The 16,672-nt window shown below is 45.2% G+C and overlaps 1 protein-coding gene across 2 annotated transcripts in view; it reads left to right on the plus strand.

Moving 5' to 3' along the window:
• Positions 1-16,410, plus strand: part of DENND5B (DENN domain containing 5B) — a 120,897-nt gene extending 104,487 nt beyond the window's left edge. For both annotated transcript variants that reach the window (XM_068946134.1, XM_068946141.1), the window contains 9 exons: positions 4,331-4,459; positions 6,105-6,226; positions 8,063-8,208; positions 9,898-10,016; positions 11,221-11,408; positions 13,077-13,159; positions 13,325-13,451; positions 14,263-14,437; positions 15,256-16,410. In XM_068946134.1, the coding sequence (XP_068802235.1) occupies positions 4,331-4,459; positions 6,105-6,226; positions 8,063-8,208; positions 9,898-10,016; positions 11,221-11,408; positions 13,077-13,159; positions 13,325-13,451; positions 14,263-14,437; positions 15,256-15,439 (1,273 nt within the window). In that variant the 3' untranslated portion in view covers positions 15,440-16,410. The remainder of the gene's footprint in view (positions 1-4,330; positions 4,460-6,104; positions 6,227-8,062; positions 8,209-9,897; positions 10,017-11,220; positions 11,409-13,076; positions 13,160-13,324; positions 13,452-14,262; positions 14,438-15,255) is intronic.
• The last annotated feature ends 262 nt before the right edge of the window (positions 16,411-16,672 follow it).

A 16,672-nucleotide genomic window follows, 5' to 3' on the forward strand; every position in this document is an offset into this window, starting at 1 on the left:
AAAGGAGGAGGGAATAGGAGGGAGACTATATGCAGCGTAATTAGGAATATAATGTCAAGAGGTCATTTTGAGCATGTGTCTGCCATTTCAGTCTCTCTCGTGGGGCATGGCAGCTATTTATTTAACTGTAGCCCGTGAAGCCGACAGGCCTGTAGAGGGCCAGTTAGGGGAAAGGCTGCAGAAGGATATGGAGCCGAAGCTTGCGTGCGGTGCCAAGGGAGGGAGGCCGTTCCTGTTGCAGGAAGACAGACGTGCTCATTGGGGCAGGCGAGCTTTTGGGCTCCCGAGCCGTTGCAGAGACCGCTAAAGAAAGTCCGATGCGAATTTGAGCTTTGTTGCTTGAATCACAAGACTGAGTTTGCCACTTTTCAGGGGGAAAAAAGTACAGAGACAGAACGCTACCTTTGTAATCTCTCGTGTATTTGTGACTGTGTGCAAACGTGTCTGGTCGTATCCGATCCCAGACAGATGGTGAGTTGAATTTGTCATACGTAATCCCACAGCATACTTTCTCCTGCTTGGAAGGAATGCCGTTGAATGTTTGCGCACACACATATACGCTGAAGTTAGGAGGGCTAGTTGTTAAATTGCCGGGGTCGTGGTGCTAACTGAGCTAGTGGCTAGAGGACTAAGCGTTGCCTTAAGGCCAGCTTGTTTTTGATGGCTCACGCAAAGTGGTAGGAACAACTTAAAACGCAGGGCTGAATCACAGTCATGCTCTGAATGTGTGACGAGCCTATGCTATATGTAACGTTGTGTGTCCTCCGTCTCCCTCGCGAAACCATGCATCTTAGGTGTAGTAAGGAAAATGTTTGAGAGGTTTATTTTGGTTCTTGCGCGGACAGTCACTGCACAAGCGTGGCTGGAGCTATGCCCTCTTTCCCCTTGGTGGGGATCGCCGTAGCGCGCTCTTCCGGCGTCAGCAGGCTCCTGCTGCAGCCCGTTTCGGTCCTGGCCTCCCCTCGGGGCCGGTTGCTGCACGCCCGGCTGCACGGGCAGCAGGCATGCAATGCACGGGAGCCCTTGGTACAGCTGGGCCTGGGTTTCAGGTCCTCCCTCTTCAGGCAAGCCCGTGCTTCCCGTGCTGGCTCTTGTGCCCATCGGCGGGTGGCCAGTCCCAGCTCCGCCACAGCTGCGTGAGCCTGCGCAAGGCGCTCTCTCTTTTCCTTCCCACCCTTGGGGGTGTTTTGGCTTGAACTCTGCCTCTCGAGAGCTGTGCTCTACGAATGCGAGCGAGTGCTTGGGATGTTGGCACCCTAAAGGAACTGGAGCCCCTCAGTGTCGCTATCAGTAGATTTTCAGCAGGGCTACGGACAGATTTTTCCCGCAGCCGCATCCCTACCCTCGGAAGTGCTAATTTAACCTGTTGCAGTCAGAAGAAGCTGGGTTATTGGAGACCGGCTGCCTCTGCGCTGTGAGCTAATCAGGCTCGCTTTTGCCTGCGCTGGGAACAGGAGCGTTCATCCGATCCTCGGGGGCACGGTGATACTGAGCAGTGGTAACCTCCTCTCTTAGCACAGCTGTTTGCAAAGGGTATGCCTCGCCATACCTCAGGCTTGCATTTGACAGGGAAAATAGATTTTTCTTTATTACTAATGGGATTAAAAGCTACTCCCAACCTAGGGGGTTGCATGGAAATTGCCTTTCAGTGTTCTGACAAAAAAAATTTGCTGTGCAGTGGCGAGTGCGCAGTACTTGCAGTTAGGTCACTGCCAAAAGCAGAGCTGTTCTGACTCTCGCAACGGAGAATGAAATAAATGTGAGTTCCTGAATGTTCTGTTAAGCTGCCTTTGCTGACACCGAGATTGATTACTGAACCTTTTTAATGTTGCTGTCAAGCTGCATGGTTACAGAGCCTTATTTTTCCCAAATGCTCAGTTTATGCAAATATGGTCTGAACCAGAAACAGGTAATGAAGACGTACAGAGCATGCCTGGAATAAGGTGTGGGTCCATCTGTAGTTGAATCCGCTCGCAGGAAAATAACACAGTCTACTTGCTTTTTATATTAGATGTAATTTGAGCCAAGCACTGCGGGGAGATCCTATGCTTTGATCTTCCCATCTCAAAGTCTTTGCATGTCTAAAGTGTCTCAGCATGATGTAGTTGAGTAAAGTGCACATCCTATTTCTCGAGGACCTCTGATCACATGCCCGGTAGTCTGTGCTGGCAGGTCTAACACTCGCTGTCGTGCTCTGGGCCAGGAAGGGGGTTGCTTCACAAAGTGCTTTCCTGTGCCAGCAGCGAGGATCTGTGCAGTGATTCAGCCAGTAGGCATCTCTGCTAAAGAGAGGCATCATGCTGAACTTGCTTATAAAGGGCAAAGACCTGTATGTGTGAGTGTAACGTGCCCTTCTGGTGCCCTTTTTGCAGTTCACTGAGAATGAGTGCTTCTCATCTGTTCCATCAGATAGCTATCCGCACATCATGTTACAAAAGAGGAAGAAAGTTTCTTTTTAAAAACTTTTTTTTTTAAGGGAATTGGAACTAACCTGGGTTTTGCCACTGGCGAGCTACCTTTGCTCCAAACGATTGTCTATTCCTGAAGGCGATGCAGATATGTACTTACAGCACAGAGCAGTGTGGTACAAACATCTCGGCTTGTATTGCAAAGGCACACTGATACCTGGAGAGCTGGGGTAGATGAGCCTGGGCAGAGGACAGTGCTGGGCGCTGCTGAGCTGCCTCTGGTATCCACCTCATTCGTTCAGTGCAAATGTGTGTTTCTGGACAGCACTAAGCTGTACATTGTAAATCTGCCTTTAAGGCCCTAGTCCTGTTATGTTAGAAGCTCTGTAAACATGAGAGAGCATTTTTCCTAAATAACGCCCAATTTAAATATAACACAAAGCACGCGCTTGGATGTAACAGACAGATGGGAAAAAGCACGAGACAGTGAGACTATACTAGTCAACCTTAAAAGCATCAGTCACAGCATGACTTCGTTGGATTTTCTTTGGAGTAAGCATAGCCAGATTTCCTAACACTCTGCAGTGCATAGAGGGCCTTAAAGGATGATGTAGGAGTTGGGAAGTAAATGGCAGCAAAGATCAGTTCAGACTCAGCTGATGAGACTTTGAGCCTGCTACAAGGTTTTAGTGCTGAATTGCCTGTGCACTTAACATGCAAACTGAGTAAAAATTAAGAAATTGCAGCCCTTTCTTTCCTCTGCTGGAAACTGTTACTCATTTTTCTTGCTATTTATTTAACTAAGTGGGGGGTTTTTGGAAGCAGCGTCAGTCTGCCATGGCAGATCTCTTCCTCCTCTAAAGCTCCTTGTGCTCGAGGGCAGAGCTTCTGGCTTTCTCTGAACTGAAATATGGGCAGTTTTAAAAAGAAGATAGGCAAAACCGAAGAAGAAAGCCCCTATGAAATAGTTCTGCTTTCCTACAAACCACGCGTGTGGAGCTTGTGGGCTAATCCCTTACATGACGGTCTGTTACGTCCCTGAAAAGGGGAAGATGTTGCTGTAAATGTATTGCTCGGGTAAAGGAAGGACCTAGTATTTTAAATGCAATCTGCACTGTTTCTGCTGGAAGGACTTTGTTTAGACTCCCAGACCTGTCTGATGCAGGGTGGCTAGGACCAAGCTTATGTTAAATGTTTCTGGAGTGTGCCTGTCACTTGTTTTTTCTCATAATCCTCTTTTCCTGGGATTTCCCATTACTGCTGCCATTGAGGGGTATGTTAGAGCCGAATGAGTTTCTAATCACGCTTACATTTAGACTTATGTTCAGACTATATTGTGGTTTGGAGAAGCTCTTAAGATGCCTGTCCTGTGCCCTCACAGATGTACCTGTTTGTGTTGGCATCTTGAGGGAGCTACTGCAGTGTGACAGGACCTCGTAAGGTGGCTGCTTTTTTTTTTTTTAGCAGCGTAAGTAGCGTCTGTGGGGATGTCCACCCCAGGCAATGCAGCGATGCGCAGATCTACCCCGCTCGCTCGGCCGCGCCAGCGCTGGGAAGCAAAGTGGCTGAGCAGTCCCTCCGGCGTGCAGGCGCAGGGGCTGGCGGGGGGGACCTGTCCACGGTTAGGTTGGACTCGAGGCTTCTTTGTAAGCAGTACGGTTTCTCTGAGAGTTTTCTTTCTAGGGATCAGCTTCTCTAGCAGTTGATTTTCAGGCAGGTTTTTGAATTTACCAGTAATCGTGTGAACTTTTATTGCACTTCCTCTGGTGGGCAGGGAAGCGGATGGGATTTGGCTCTGTCTGCGCTGCAGCAGCTCCTGTCCGGAGACATTTCCCAACTCAGCTGCTGCATCATGCTGGATGCTGCCACATGGAGCACGTAGGATATTTTTGTGATTGATTTATTATTTCCCCCTGTTTCAGGCACGTTCAGAACATGAGTGAGATAAAGACAGATGTGGGGCGAGCCCGAGCCTGGATACGGCTTTCCCTGGAGAAGAAGCTTTTGTCTCAGCACCTGAAGCAGCTGCTTTCCAACCAGGCACTTACCAAGTAAGTCAGCTCTTGTTCTCAAAGCTTCGGTTTCACGTCTTCAGGTATTTCAGGTACTGTGGTTTCTGGTTAGGCAGGACTGAACAGCAGAGCATGGCTGATGAAGGACGTACTGCCCATCGAGCAGGGCAGAAGTCTGCTAATCTGCCTGGAAGACTAATTGCACTTTGGAGGGAGGAGGGGCTCGGTTTTGAGGCAGGTCAGTGCGTTTGATCCAATTCACTTTACAGCCCTTCAATCATTTTATCCTGTGCAAATGAAGCAGGAGGGACAGGAACGCCCCATTTCTCCCAGCAACCCTGCATTAGGCTGGCTCAAGCAAATTGCAGGCCCTCATCCTGACTGCAGATGAGCTGGGTTAGAGGCCAGCCCTTCCAGTCTCTTGGCTTTCCTACTTTTTCTTCCTTTTGCAAGCACGTACACACAGGCTCTTCAGGCTTGCCGTGATCTGCCAGTGTAACTGCTTGTAGAGGTGTTCCCCAACTTCATCCTCTCAAAGCAAGCCCTTTAGATAAAACAAACCCTCTGAAAAGAAAATGTCCAAGCTAAAGCATGCAGCTTGTAGCAGAACTGGCACTGTCACGAGTTATGTGGGTGATTATACTAGAAGCTAACAAACACTCAAATCTGCTGGTGGGAAGAGATGAGGTGATGTGCACTGGCATCTCAGAACCGAAGGAGTGGAGGGATGGTACCTAGCACAGTTTGGTGCTTTCTGTTGTTTGATGCCTTCTGTTTAGCTTTCTCATTTGGAGGATGGAGTGGAAGGAAGATTAGGGTATTAGGCAAGCTTATTCCATGGTGGGGAACATAAGGGAAAAGCCTGAATGGGCTTAAATGGGGATGCTGTGTGTTGGCTCAGATCTGCTGTTGTGGGTAGTGCTAGTTTATATCTGTGCTTTGATGCGACATGAACAAAACTGATACTTTAAAGAAATGAACTCCATAGTCTAGCCAAGGCACCACAGAGCTCAGCACGGTCTGTAAAATGCATGCATGGCGTAGAGGGTAATGCTCAGATAGCCGGTCTGACCTAGGCTCAGTGCTCAGCACGGCACTTGACTTAGCGCAGCACTGACGCAGGGGCGTCTGTCCTTCAGAGCCGTCGTGGGACTGTCTACATCACCGATGTGCCCTAAGTCTTCTGTGCATTTAGCACAGCACTTATTTTGATTGGGAAGGCCATTGTGTTTAGACTTACTTATATGTCAGATTTCTAGCTACACGTAGGCTGGTATTGCTGCAGGTGAATAAAGTTGGAAATAGCCAACAGGGCTGAAGAGCTGACTTCTGTGCCCCTGTACTTGCGTGGTCATATGCGTACGCTCCCTTCCCAGACGTTTTTTTAAAAAATCTGGTTAATGTTGTTCTGTGTTGGTGGTCCTAGCCTATGGATGAGCAGGAGAATAACTAACATTTCTGTAAGGGGTTGCATTTGTTAAATAAAAATGATTAGAAATGGAACCTACATAAGTAAATGTGTTTTTATTAGCTGTGATGGGTTTCCAGCAGCTTATTTGTTGGGGATCTCACTCTACATGCTTCTAGTGAAGATCAGCTCCTCATCTGGTGTTCCAAGATTTAAAGACCTGTTAAGATGTGTGGTGCTTTTTCAATGAGACAGCAATATATTTGTTTCTATCAGGAAACTTTACAAGCGTTATGCTTTTCTGCGCTGTGAAGAGGAACGGGAACAGTTTCTGTATCACCTACTCTCACTCAACGCGGTGGATTACTTCTGCTTCACAAGCGTCTTCACCACAATCAGTGAGTTGGAGAATCAATTTTACTCCCCTTGAATAAAAACTAGTTGCTGTCCTGATGTGTATGAGAGGATATTGCTGCACTGTTGTCTGACTAGCTGAGCCCTTATCTGGAAACCTTGGCTATAGCTGCTGGGATTGTCGGGGCTGGGTGTTGCTCTGGGAAACCAGCTGGAGTTCAAGGTTGTGTGGGAGTGTTGTGGATAAGAGCGGAGGAGAGTAATTGGCAAAGAGCGCTGTAGCACTTAGACTTTTTTTTTTTTTTTTCCTCCGAGTTGGTCTGCTTTCATCTTTCTTCCAAGAAAAGCCATGTACATCCTAATGCTTTCTGGACTTCACTAAGTGTACATCCTAGCAGCCTGCTCTCTGCAAACTGAGAAAGAGGTGGAAGTCTTGGAAGATGAGATACAAGGCACTTTGTGCTGCTTCGTATAGTTTTCATTTCTTCCTCTCTCTCATTAAATGGCTGAAAGATTTCCTTCCCTCCTCCTTTCCTGTAAGAATGAGAGGAGAGATTGGATCAAAACCTGAACACAAATCTTATTGTCCCTGCAACACTGAACACTGCTGAGAAGGCAGGACCCCATGAGATGACCTAATTTTTCTGATTGACTTTGATTTTCATTTTCTTATCCATTTAGAGTGAAGTGAAGCAAGTTATGCTTGGTTGTCAGAATAGTCACTCATTCTACTCCTCTCCTCTTAAAAAAATAAATCCCCTCAGAACTAGCACAGTGCAAGGAGATTTATTCATCCTTCATTACCTTGTTTCTCTGGGGCATCCTGCTTGGCAGCTTTCCCCTGTAGGACAAGTGCTTGGAGTTTGGGGATTTTTTCCTGAGTGCAGTGTCATCATATTGCACATTTAGAAAAAAAAAAAAAAACTGGCTTATTTTATCCAAAAGCAGCTTTTTAACCATAAGGAAAAACAATCTTGTAGTGCTAGTATGCAAAATCTTGCAGTCAATCCAAACTGGAGTGGGAGGCTGTTCCTGTTGTCTCAAGCAGATATAAATGGTGCAGGTTTAAAAAAAAAGGGGGGGGGGGTAAGGGGCGTTCACAGAGACACCTCAGATTTGAGGCTTTGGTCTATGTTGTTACCAGCCTTGTCAGTATTTCTGGTGTTCCCAGTTCCCCCTATAACCTTCTGTGTTATATCCACTCTCACCCTACAGGAGGTGGCTTGACGCAGGTGAGATTTATTCCTTTTTCTTTTTTTTCTTAATTTTTTTTTTTTTCCTCCGATAAACAAGAAGGTCGCCCTTGCTTTGAAGGGCTTTCGCTGCAAGGTGAACGCTTGCGCCGGTCGCAAGACTGCAGCACCACCTTGCGGCACCCGAGCCCGGCGCGCTGCGCCCTGCCAAGCCTGGGACCTCCTGCCCCGAAAGCCCCGAGTGGCCCGGGGATGGGCTCCCCGGGGGCTCTCGCCGCAGCCCCTGCAGAGCTATGAGAGCTGCCGTCTGCTGATGACGGAGATTTAAGAAGCAGTTGCGTGAAGACCGCTCCTAGAGATTACTCGCAGAAAGTAGCGCGCGTGGAAACCACCCAAAAGCGGCACTGCAGAGCAGCCTTTTCTGCCTCGTAGCTGGCCGGCTGTCTAGGCTGGGAGTGCCGCTGTGACCGTCTGCGAGAGGAGAGCGTCTGCCTCCGCAGCAGGGCGCTTTGTCGGTTTGTCTCACCCTTTACAGGGAGCACAGAGGGGATTTCTACTTATGACGCTGCTGAGACGTGGAACTCGTCTCCAAGGGAGAAGCATGGTTTATTCTGTAAACCTTATTTCCTGGAAAAAAAAAATGGTCAAGACTAATTTTTTTTTTTTCCTCTCCTCTCCTGTTATCAGTGATCCCATATCGGTCAGTGATAATCCCCATCAAAAAATTAAGCAATGCAATAACCACATCAAACCCATGGATTTGTGTTTCGGGAGAACTAGGAGATACGGGCGTAATGCAGATTCCGAAAAACCACCTAGAAATGACGTTTGAGGTGAGCACACTCTCGTTCCGTTTTACTTCCAGTGTGAAATGTGCTTCCAAACACATCCACACTTATTTGGTGAGGATTTATTAAGTTAAGAACACAACATTTCACATTCTGTCCAGGTTTTCCAGGTTGCAGAACATTTAAAATAAAGCAGGAAAAAAGGGCTGCCTGCCCCTCCTGTGGTAGATGAAAATTCATACGAGCATATAGCAGGGTTTCCCGCCGGCTCCTCTCCTCTTCCTATCTCAGCCCAAGCCTACTCTTCTCACCTCGCCAGGCTATTTCCACTTTCCATTCCCTTCCAGGTCTCCTTGCCAGCTATTCTAGTTTTCATTTTCTGGATGCATTTCTGACTTCTAATTTCCTTCCTAGCGTCTATTCCCTTCAGGGTGTCTCCCCACTGACCTCCACCCTGGCCCCTTTTCCAACATTTGGCCAATCCCAAATTTCCTCTCCCCCAGCTCCTTGCTGGAGGTTGCTCCTGTCCTCCCAACTGGCTGGTCTAGCCCCTGTGCCCTGCAGCTCCAGGTGTGACCCTCTGTAAATCGTAGAGCTCCCATCTCTCCTTCTTCCCTACTTGCTGAAATTTTTTTCTTCCGCTTTGCCTTGGACTGCCCCCTGCACTCCCACCCCTGGGTTACAGCTTGGCTCCGCTCCAGCCCTGGTAAGGAGGGATTGCTTAGGAATATGTGCTGCTGAAATTGAAGTTACATCACTTAAGCAAATGCGAGCTGATCCAAAGCAACAATAAAAGATAGGTGGATTTTGATAGGGATGTATTTGGACGAGGTCCGAACATAGGTGGATTTTGACAGGGACAGAGAAGGTATTTTCCTGTTCAAAAGCCACCTCCCGTTTAGATAACCGTATTCTGTAGGAAAGATCTCAAGACTTCTAACAGGCAGAATAACAGACATTTCGAAGGACTATGGTAATGCTGTTCTGGAATACTCTTTTGGCTGAAGTTTTCCCAAAATATTGACTTGGGTAGCCACCCACTATGGAAAATGTCAGCTTGAACTGCTTGCTTGGCAGTGTTAGAAGCAACGAAAACCAAGGTCTTGTAAGGGAAGTGTTTAGGTGACTTAATGGATGTTGCTGCCAGCCCCACCTACAATTACATATTGCACTGGAATTCAAAGTCCCTTGTTTTCCTTATGCCTGTCTCTTTGTGAGCTTAAGCTTCTTATATTAGTGGGTTTTGTCTTGCCCAACAATATGCAGATTGATCTTTGACAATCATAAAGGATCTACGGACGATTTCCTAGTGTGGAGTGATTCCATTGTAGCAAAGGTCAATATTAAAGATGCTACTTTGAGAAGCTGTTTGTACTGAAGATTTCTTTCTTCTACAAAAGCACACCTTTTTATCACCTTAGCTCAGAAACTTGTAATTAACACAGAATTATTCAGGGTGAGTTCTTGCAACAAAGCGTATATACTCTTCCCGAGGTTTTAACAAGTTTATTTCAAGGTACTTTTTTCCTGTCTTACCCCAAAACAGCAATTATTCTGTTTTTTTTCCTTTTTTTCCTCCTCCTTTTTCAAAGCATTTGGTTGAAAATGCCTGCTATGTAAATCAAATAAAAAATAAAAACATAAATTTGAGACTGTCTGTGTGCATGTGGTACGGGGTGGGGGGAGCGTGGTCTGTTGTTATTTAAATAGAGTAAAAATTGTTATTCATTTCAGTGCCAGAATTTAGGAAAAATGACGACTGTTCAGATTGGTCATGACAACTCAGGGCTATTAGCCAAGTGGCTGGTTGATTGTGTCATGGTCAGAAATGAAATAACAGGACACACGTACAAGTAAGCAACAAGTTTCATCCATGTTCTATTTTTCTTTGTCTGAAATTCCTAGCGGTTACTCAAGTTTACCAAGAAAGCATTTGTCTTCTCCTCAACTGGGCAGAGCTCCGATGAAAAAGAGTGGGCTGATTTGAGTAGCAGAAAGGGTTGGGGTTAGTTTACCGCACCCCCACTCCTCTGATTTCAGAAGCCCCAGTTGAAGCCAAATAATCTGCTAACTATTACTTGAGACTTGAATGTCAGATTTTCTTCATATCACTCTGAGATAGGACAGACTGTTTGGATACTTTTGAAGTGATTCATATGTTTCTGTCCAGTAATAAATCTCTTGGTTTAAAATAGTGTGATACAATTGTGCATAAATGAACTCCTTAAACCTCAAGAGCTGGAATGATTGTTTTGGGGCAAATCTTTGTCTTTTAAAAAAGAAGCCAAAAAATGAAAGCATTTGCATGCCTAAATACTTTAACAAATGTACAGAAATTTAGATTTCAAGAAAACTAGAGGTTTTGATGATTTCTTAAACTTCCATTATGACTCCATGCTTGTGTAGAAATAATCTCCTAATTCTTCACTAGTTCAACTGTCTAAGCAGACTTAATTCTTTTCCTAAATGTGGATTTGGAAAATTAGCTTTCAGAGAGGTGGGCTCCAGAGCTCGGAGTTGGCCACAGTACATGGCGGGGAAAAGCAGAAGGAAATCGGTACAAGCGCTAGTGGTATGTGCATGTGCGCCAGAGTTGATTGACACTGTGGATGGCATCAAGAAGTAGAGCAACCGCATGTGAGGTTTGGATATTAGATATGAGGAGATATTACAGCTTCATCTGCCTGGAGACTCTGCGGATTTTATTTTTAATCATAATTCTTTAAAGGCTCAATCAAGGTTGCAAATGAAGAATAACACTAGCAGAAGTCTAAATGTGGCCCTTTAAATACGTATGTAACATATGCTGTGTCCAGTGCTTTCAGACAAGCTTTGCATAGTTCTCTTTCCCTAAGGACGAAGGCGAATGAGTGCAGTGTTTTCTGGTTTTGCCTTTTTAAGAAAGTTGAGGTGAATGCTGCCTTCTCAGTTCCGGTTTGTGAAAAGTTTTTGGCTACAGAGTATTTCCTGCCCATTAATAGTGTTTATAGGTGATAACTGTTCCTCTGGCTTTGAACATGCATCTCACCAAAGCATTTGTGCTGGCTGGTACTGCAGGTTTCCGTGTGGACGATGGCTGGGGAAGGGAGTCGACGACGGCAGTTTGGAGCGAATACTTATTGGGGAGCTGGTGTCCTCAACGTCTGATGAGGAGCTGGGAAAGCAGTGCCGTACCCCACCCCAGCAGAAGTCTCCTACCACAGCTCGCAGGCTGAGCATCACTTCCCTCACTGGGAAGAATACGAGTAAGTCCTTCTCTTTGCTCCCAGGGTGGGGCAGTGACTGCTGAGAAATAACCCTCTTTAACAGGAGAGCTCCCTGGCGAGCAAGGCTTGGTGGAGCAGGCAGTTGCCACCTGAGGGACAAGCTTGCTTCTGCCCCGTCTCCATGTCCGCAGCTTGCCCTGTGATCCTGCGCCTTACCTCTCTGAATTTTCCCATGTGGCAGCAGAGAGAGAATAACCCCTTTCTCCTGGAGCATGGGGATTTGAGATAGGGGAGGAGGAGGAAGCAAGGCTGGCACTAGCTAATACTGTTCAGCTTCATGGGCTCTCTTTGCAGTCAGTGGGGAGATAGCCTCTCTGGAGGGCACTTCAGAGCCACAGCCTGATGTGGATGCTCTGAGCTGCCTTTTGGAGGAGCCCTTCTCCAAAGGGAGCCTTGGCGAAGGATCGGCTTCATGTCCCTAAAATTATTTTTTGTGAGTAACTCCACCTGGCTACAGCAGGGCATGGGGATGTAAGGGCCATATGGGGCATTGTCAGCTCAAGCATACGGATGAGCCCAGTATGGATCCTTTTTGTAAATTTGTCTAGCTTTGGTAAAACTAGAGGTCATGACTGCTAAAATGTTAAGCAAGGAAAGATTAGCCTCTAAGAGTAATGCAACATTTAAAAATTGTCATGGAATCAGTGCAGCTCTCTACATGTGCAAGTCCATATTAGCTCAAGGTGTAGGCATCATAGCTACTTGCAAAGAGAAAAGCAAAGCCCAATAATTCAATTTTGAACCACCTGAGCATGTATTTTAGACCTGCCAAAGACTGTGGAGATCGTCACATATTAAAATGATACTGAATTACACCGTGCTTCCAAAATAACAGTTGTAGGACAATCTCATGATAACCTATGTATGTCTTAAAAACTAGAAAGAACTTATAGAAGACTTATGAAAATGATTTGAGGTTTGGAAGAAGTGCGCTCAAAATGACAGGAATTAGAAGCTCAGTCTGTTTTATCAGAAAACGAATGAAGGACTTGAAGACATTCTTCAGGCAACTGCATAGGAAGAGCAATGGTTGAATAAATTAGCAGGCGGAGGCATAGCATGATTCAGTAGCAACATAAAGCTAAATGAAGTCGGAGCAGAAATAGGGCATACATTTTAACGTTGAAGATAACTTAAACTTGGATCCATTCCAAGCATAGAAATATTGGCTTCTGCTCCCTCACACCGGTACGATGACTAGACGTTTCCTTAAAATACATACTTCTTGTGGCTCGGTAAAATCTTGTGGGTTGAAGCCAGGAATTCATGGGTGCAAGGCTTTCTGGCCTGTGCCATATAGAACTGAGTCAAATGATTGGGCTGTAACCTTCCAGCCCATGCCTCTTAGCAAGAGGATTGCGGTGCACTATGTGATAGGCAGGATACGATTAACTGAAATAAAATATTGATCAAGGAAGATCCTTGGGTTGTGCATTTTTAAGCGGGGCAATTTATTTGACTATTCCAAGATTGCTCGTTGCTTGCTTATAATTAAGGCTCAGGTTTACTCATGACAAATGATTCCATGAACTCTTCCCTGTTAAAGACACAGACTATTTCCTGCAGTTCAAGCTATGTCATCATGAGACTTCAATGAATGTTTTAAAGTTAGTATCTTCCACTACCGTGCTCTCCATCGTTTTACAGAGCCTAACGCAGGACAGATCCAAGAAGGAATTGGAGAAGCTGTGAACAATATTGTGAAACATTTTCACAAACCAGAGAAAGAGGTATTTCCTAATTATCATTACCTGCTTTGTACCTGCAATAAGTGTAAATATTTTTATGAACAGAAATGGAATTGAAGCACCTGTAGAGACTGCTAACCTTTAGATCTGAAGCTTCTGGCTTATAAACAGGGCAAGTTGTGCTTACAGCCTCTCCCTTTCCCGCAGAGAGGGAGCCTTACTATCCTGTTGTGTGGAGAAAGTGGTCTGGTTGCAGCCCTGGAGCAGGTCTTCCACCATGGATTCAAATCATCTCGCATTTTTCATAAGAATGTCTTCATCTGGGATTTCATAGGTAAGCGTTGCAGGTTATATGGTTTGGAGGCAGAAGGAGAAGAAAGATGAGAGCAAAATGACTACTCACGCACAGACCTCAGGTCCTTATCAGCAAGGCTACCATCTGCTCCTGCCTAGGACTCACTCTAGGTTACTTGAAATAAATGAGAAACAAGATGAAAGATTAAAAATGATAAACTTTTTATAAAGGATGAGTGTAAATCTGTGCAGAAATTTAAGAGCACTTTGAATTCTAGTCTTTCACTGAAACATGAGTGCTCAAACAGCTGCTTTTCTGTCCGGAAAGAAGGCAGACTGGAGGCTGCAGCAGGGTAGCTGCTGATGTGAGGGAGGTGGCTGGGAAAGGGCAAGGAGAGGAAGACTTAGATTTCTATTTGTTTGGGAGACCGATCCTAATCACTGGTCTGGTCACCTTATCTGTAGGCCTGTGTTGTGGTAATGTAAAACTTACTGTCTTAAAACGTGCTTACAGGTTGAGATTGTTAGCCTGAGGGTAAGTTCTCACTCAGAAAGAAAGAAAAATCACAGCTGATGGTATCACTTAGAATTAAACCACTGACATGCTCGTGTGGCTCATTGATGTTACGTAGCTCTGTGACACATCAGTCAGTCTGCTCACCACTGCCATGTAGCAGAGGTGGAGTTTTCCAACTACCTATTATTTTTAGAATGAGGAAACTATGTAAAAACTGCAATAGCTCTTGGCAGGCTATTTTTTTAAGGCCTCCCTTGTGCAATTCTAAGTTGCAATAAGCTACTTCTAAAAGGCACTTTTTGCTCACTGGGTTCTGAATTCTGTCCTTCCCCAGAAAAAGCTGTTGCTTATTTTGAAACCAGTGACCAGATTGGAGACAACGAGGAGGGCCTTCTGCTTCAGAGGTCTTCATGCAAATCCTTCTGTCATTACGTGACTGCCATCAATACAGCTCCAAGGAACATTGGGAAGGACGGCAAATTCCAAATTCTGGTTTGCCTGGGGACGAGGTAACTAACTGTTCTTCATTATATGTGTCTTTCTGCATTAGACTAGAAGAATACTTTACACCTTTATTATATAGCTTTATCTTCCTATTTTAAGATAACTTATATTTGTCAGTTATCCAGCTCCTATTTTAGGTAGCTTTAATAGTAGGAAGGAAACTGCAGCAAAGAAGCAGTAGTAATACATGCCTAGTGTCTAAACCTCTAAGAATGTTTTTGACTTTATATAACTTTTAGCTTGACAGTCAGAGGTATGAAATCTGTCTTGAAATTGTGCCTTTGAAGTGCAGGCTTTGGGAGTTCAGAGTTCCTTTACAAGAGCTGGTGCATTTCTAGATTCTCACTGAATCATTTTGCATACGAAAATGGAGTGTCTATTATCATTTGGCAAAACTAGACGAGATGAAGCTTTCTTTCTGAATGCTTTCTGTCTTGGGCTGGGAGCGTTGATTATATGTGAGGGAGAAGGTGGTATATCTAGAAATAAGTACCGGTTTTATCTCATCTGTCTGGACATGCTGAAACCTAGCTGGAAAACAGTCTTCTGCTTGTTTTTTTTCTTGAGTTTTACTTTCCCTGTTACTGATTTCTTCAAAAGTTATTTGTCCGTTTTTTGCTGATATCTTTCCGTCTTCATTCCTGCAGCATGGTCAGTTATTTCTGTCATATTTTACTAACAAAATTAAGAGTCAGAATTGCACAGGAAACTTTTTTTTGTAAAACACTGTGCATCTCACACAAAATATGTGTTTTTAGAGAAGAATTTCAGTTTGAGAGCTGTTGTCCTTTGTGCTAAAATACTTCCTTTTGTGCCTTTTCAGGGACCACTTGTTGCCCCAGTGGATCCCACTCCTGGCAGAGTGCCCACCCATCACGCGGATGTACGAGGAGAACGCCCTCCTGCGGGACCGCATGACTGTCAACTCCCTTATCCGGGTCCTACAGACATTGCAAGATTTCAACATTGTCCTAGAAGGATCGCTCATTAAAGGAGTGGATGTTTAGCGTGGCTTTGCCGAGAACTTCATTATTCCTTTCCTGAGCAAGCAAACTGCAACCGGAGACCTGTCAGGACTTAAACGCAACGGTAGCGCACCACTGTAAGGCAAAGCCGCCTTCTGGAGCGTGAGCGGGAAGACCCATTGATGCTAGAGATCAGGACTGTCCTCTGAAGCTGCGAAAAGCTAAAATGCAGTATTGTAGTTTATTTGAAACAGAAATTTAGTATAAAATAGAGTATTTTCATGTGTTAGATGTGTGTAAATATGCTATCTTCTTTAAGAAATTATATTACTCTAAGAAAATTTTCTTAGACTGAATGTTCTTGTTCTGGATATGAGTAGCTTAAGCCCAGGGGAAGGACTGGGGGGAGGGAAGGACTGAGGCAGAAAAGGATGCCGCTACTTGCTTGCAAGGAAGAAGCCAATCAATGTGTAAATACAGTGCAAACTCAGCAGGGCTTTTTCAGGTATTGCAAATGAATACAGCAAATATCCGTATGTTGCCATTGTGATTGTCTCACTCTTGGAAATGTTGTAAGCGTATGCCGTTTGCCCTACTGTACCTGATCTCCCTTTGGGTTTTTTGTTTGTTCAAAGACCCAACCTTTTCCATGCACAGAAGTCGTGAGTCGTCATTTTTTTCTGTAAGGTCTTTTGTGTCACTTCTATTGCTCTCCAGAGGGGAGACAAGCGCTGAAATGCTGAAACACTGGAGATGGGAACTGCTGAGCCTCAGAGCCCAGGAGGCGCCGAGACCTGTTTAAGCTGCGCAGCTGCAGCCTGAGGTGGGGGAGCAGTGGTTCGCTGGGCTCCTTGGTTTGTCCCTCGCCTGCCTACATGTTCTGATGATCCCCCTTCATATTCCCCCCCAGCCCACTTGTGTTGTGGATGGCTTTTTTTTCTTTCCCATATTGAGGAATTTGGTTCATGAGATGTACCAAATTCTTGCTGTACTTGAGAATAATCATTGTTGTAGAGCCACAAACACCGATGTTGCTGTGCTACTGAACAATCTCAGCTCGTTTTGAAATGCTGACAGGTTACTAGTCTTCCTCTATCCTGCAGAATGTGTGTTCCTAGAAGGTATGGAATCTTTGATTACTGCTTTTTCTTTTCCTTTTTTGTCATCCAGCTACAAAACAAGAATGAAGTAAAAGGAGGGGGAAAAAATCCCACTTTGGTCGTTTGAGGCTCTTCTCCCACAGTCTTTCCAGTTAATGTGTTAGTAATACAGTAC

This window comes from Struthio camelus, chromosome 1 (genome assembly GCF_040807025.1).
Source record: "Struthio camelus isolate bStrCam1 chromosome 1, bStrCam1.hap1, whole genome shotgun sequence".
NCBI classification, from domain to species: Eukaryota; Metazoa; Chordata; class Aves; order Struthioniformes; family Struthionidae; genus Struthio; species Struthio camelus.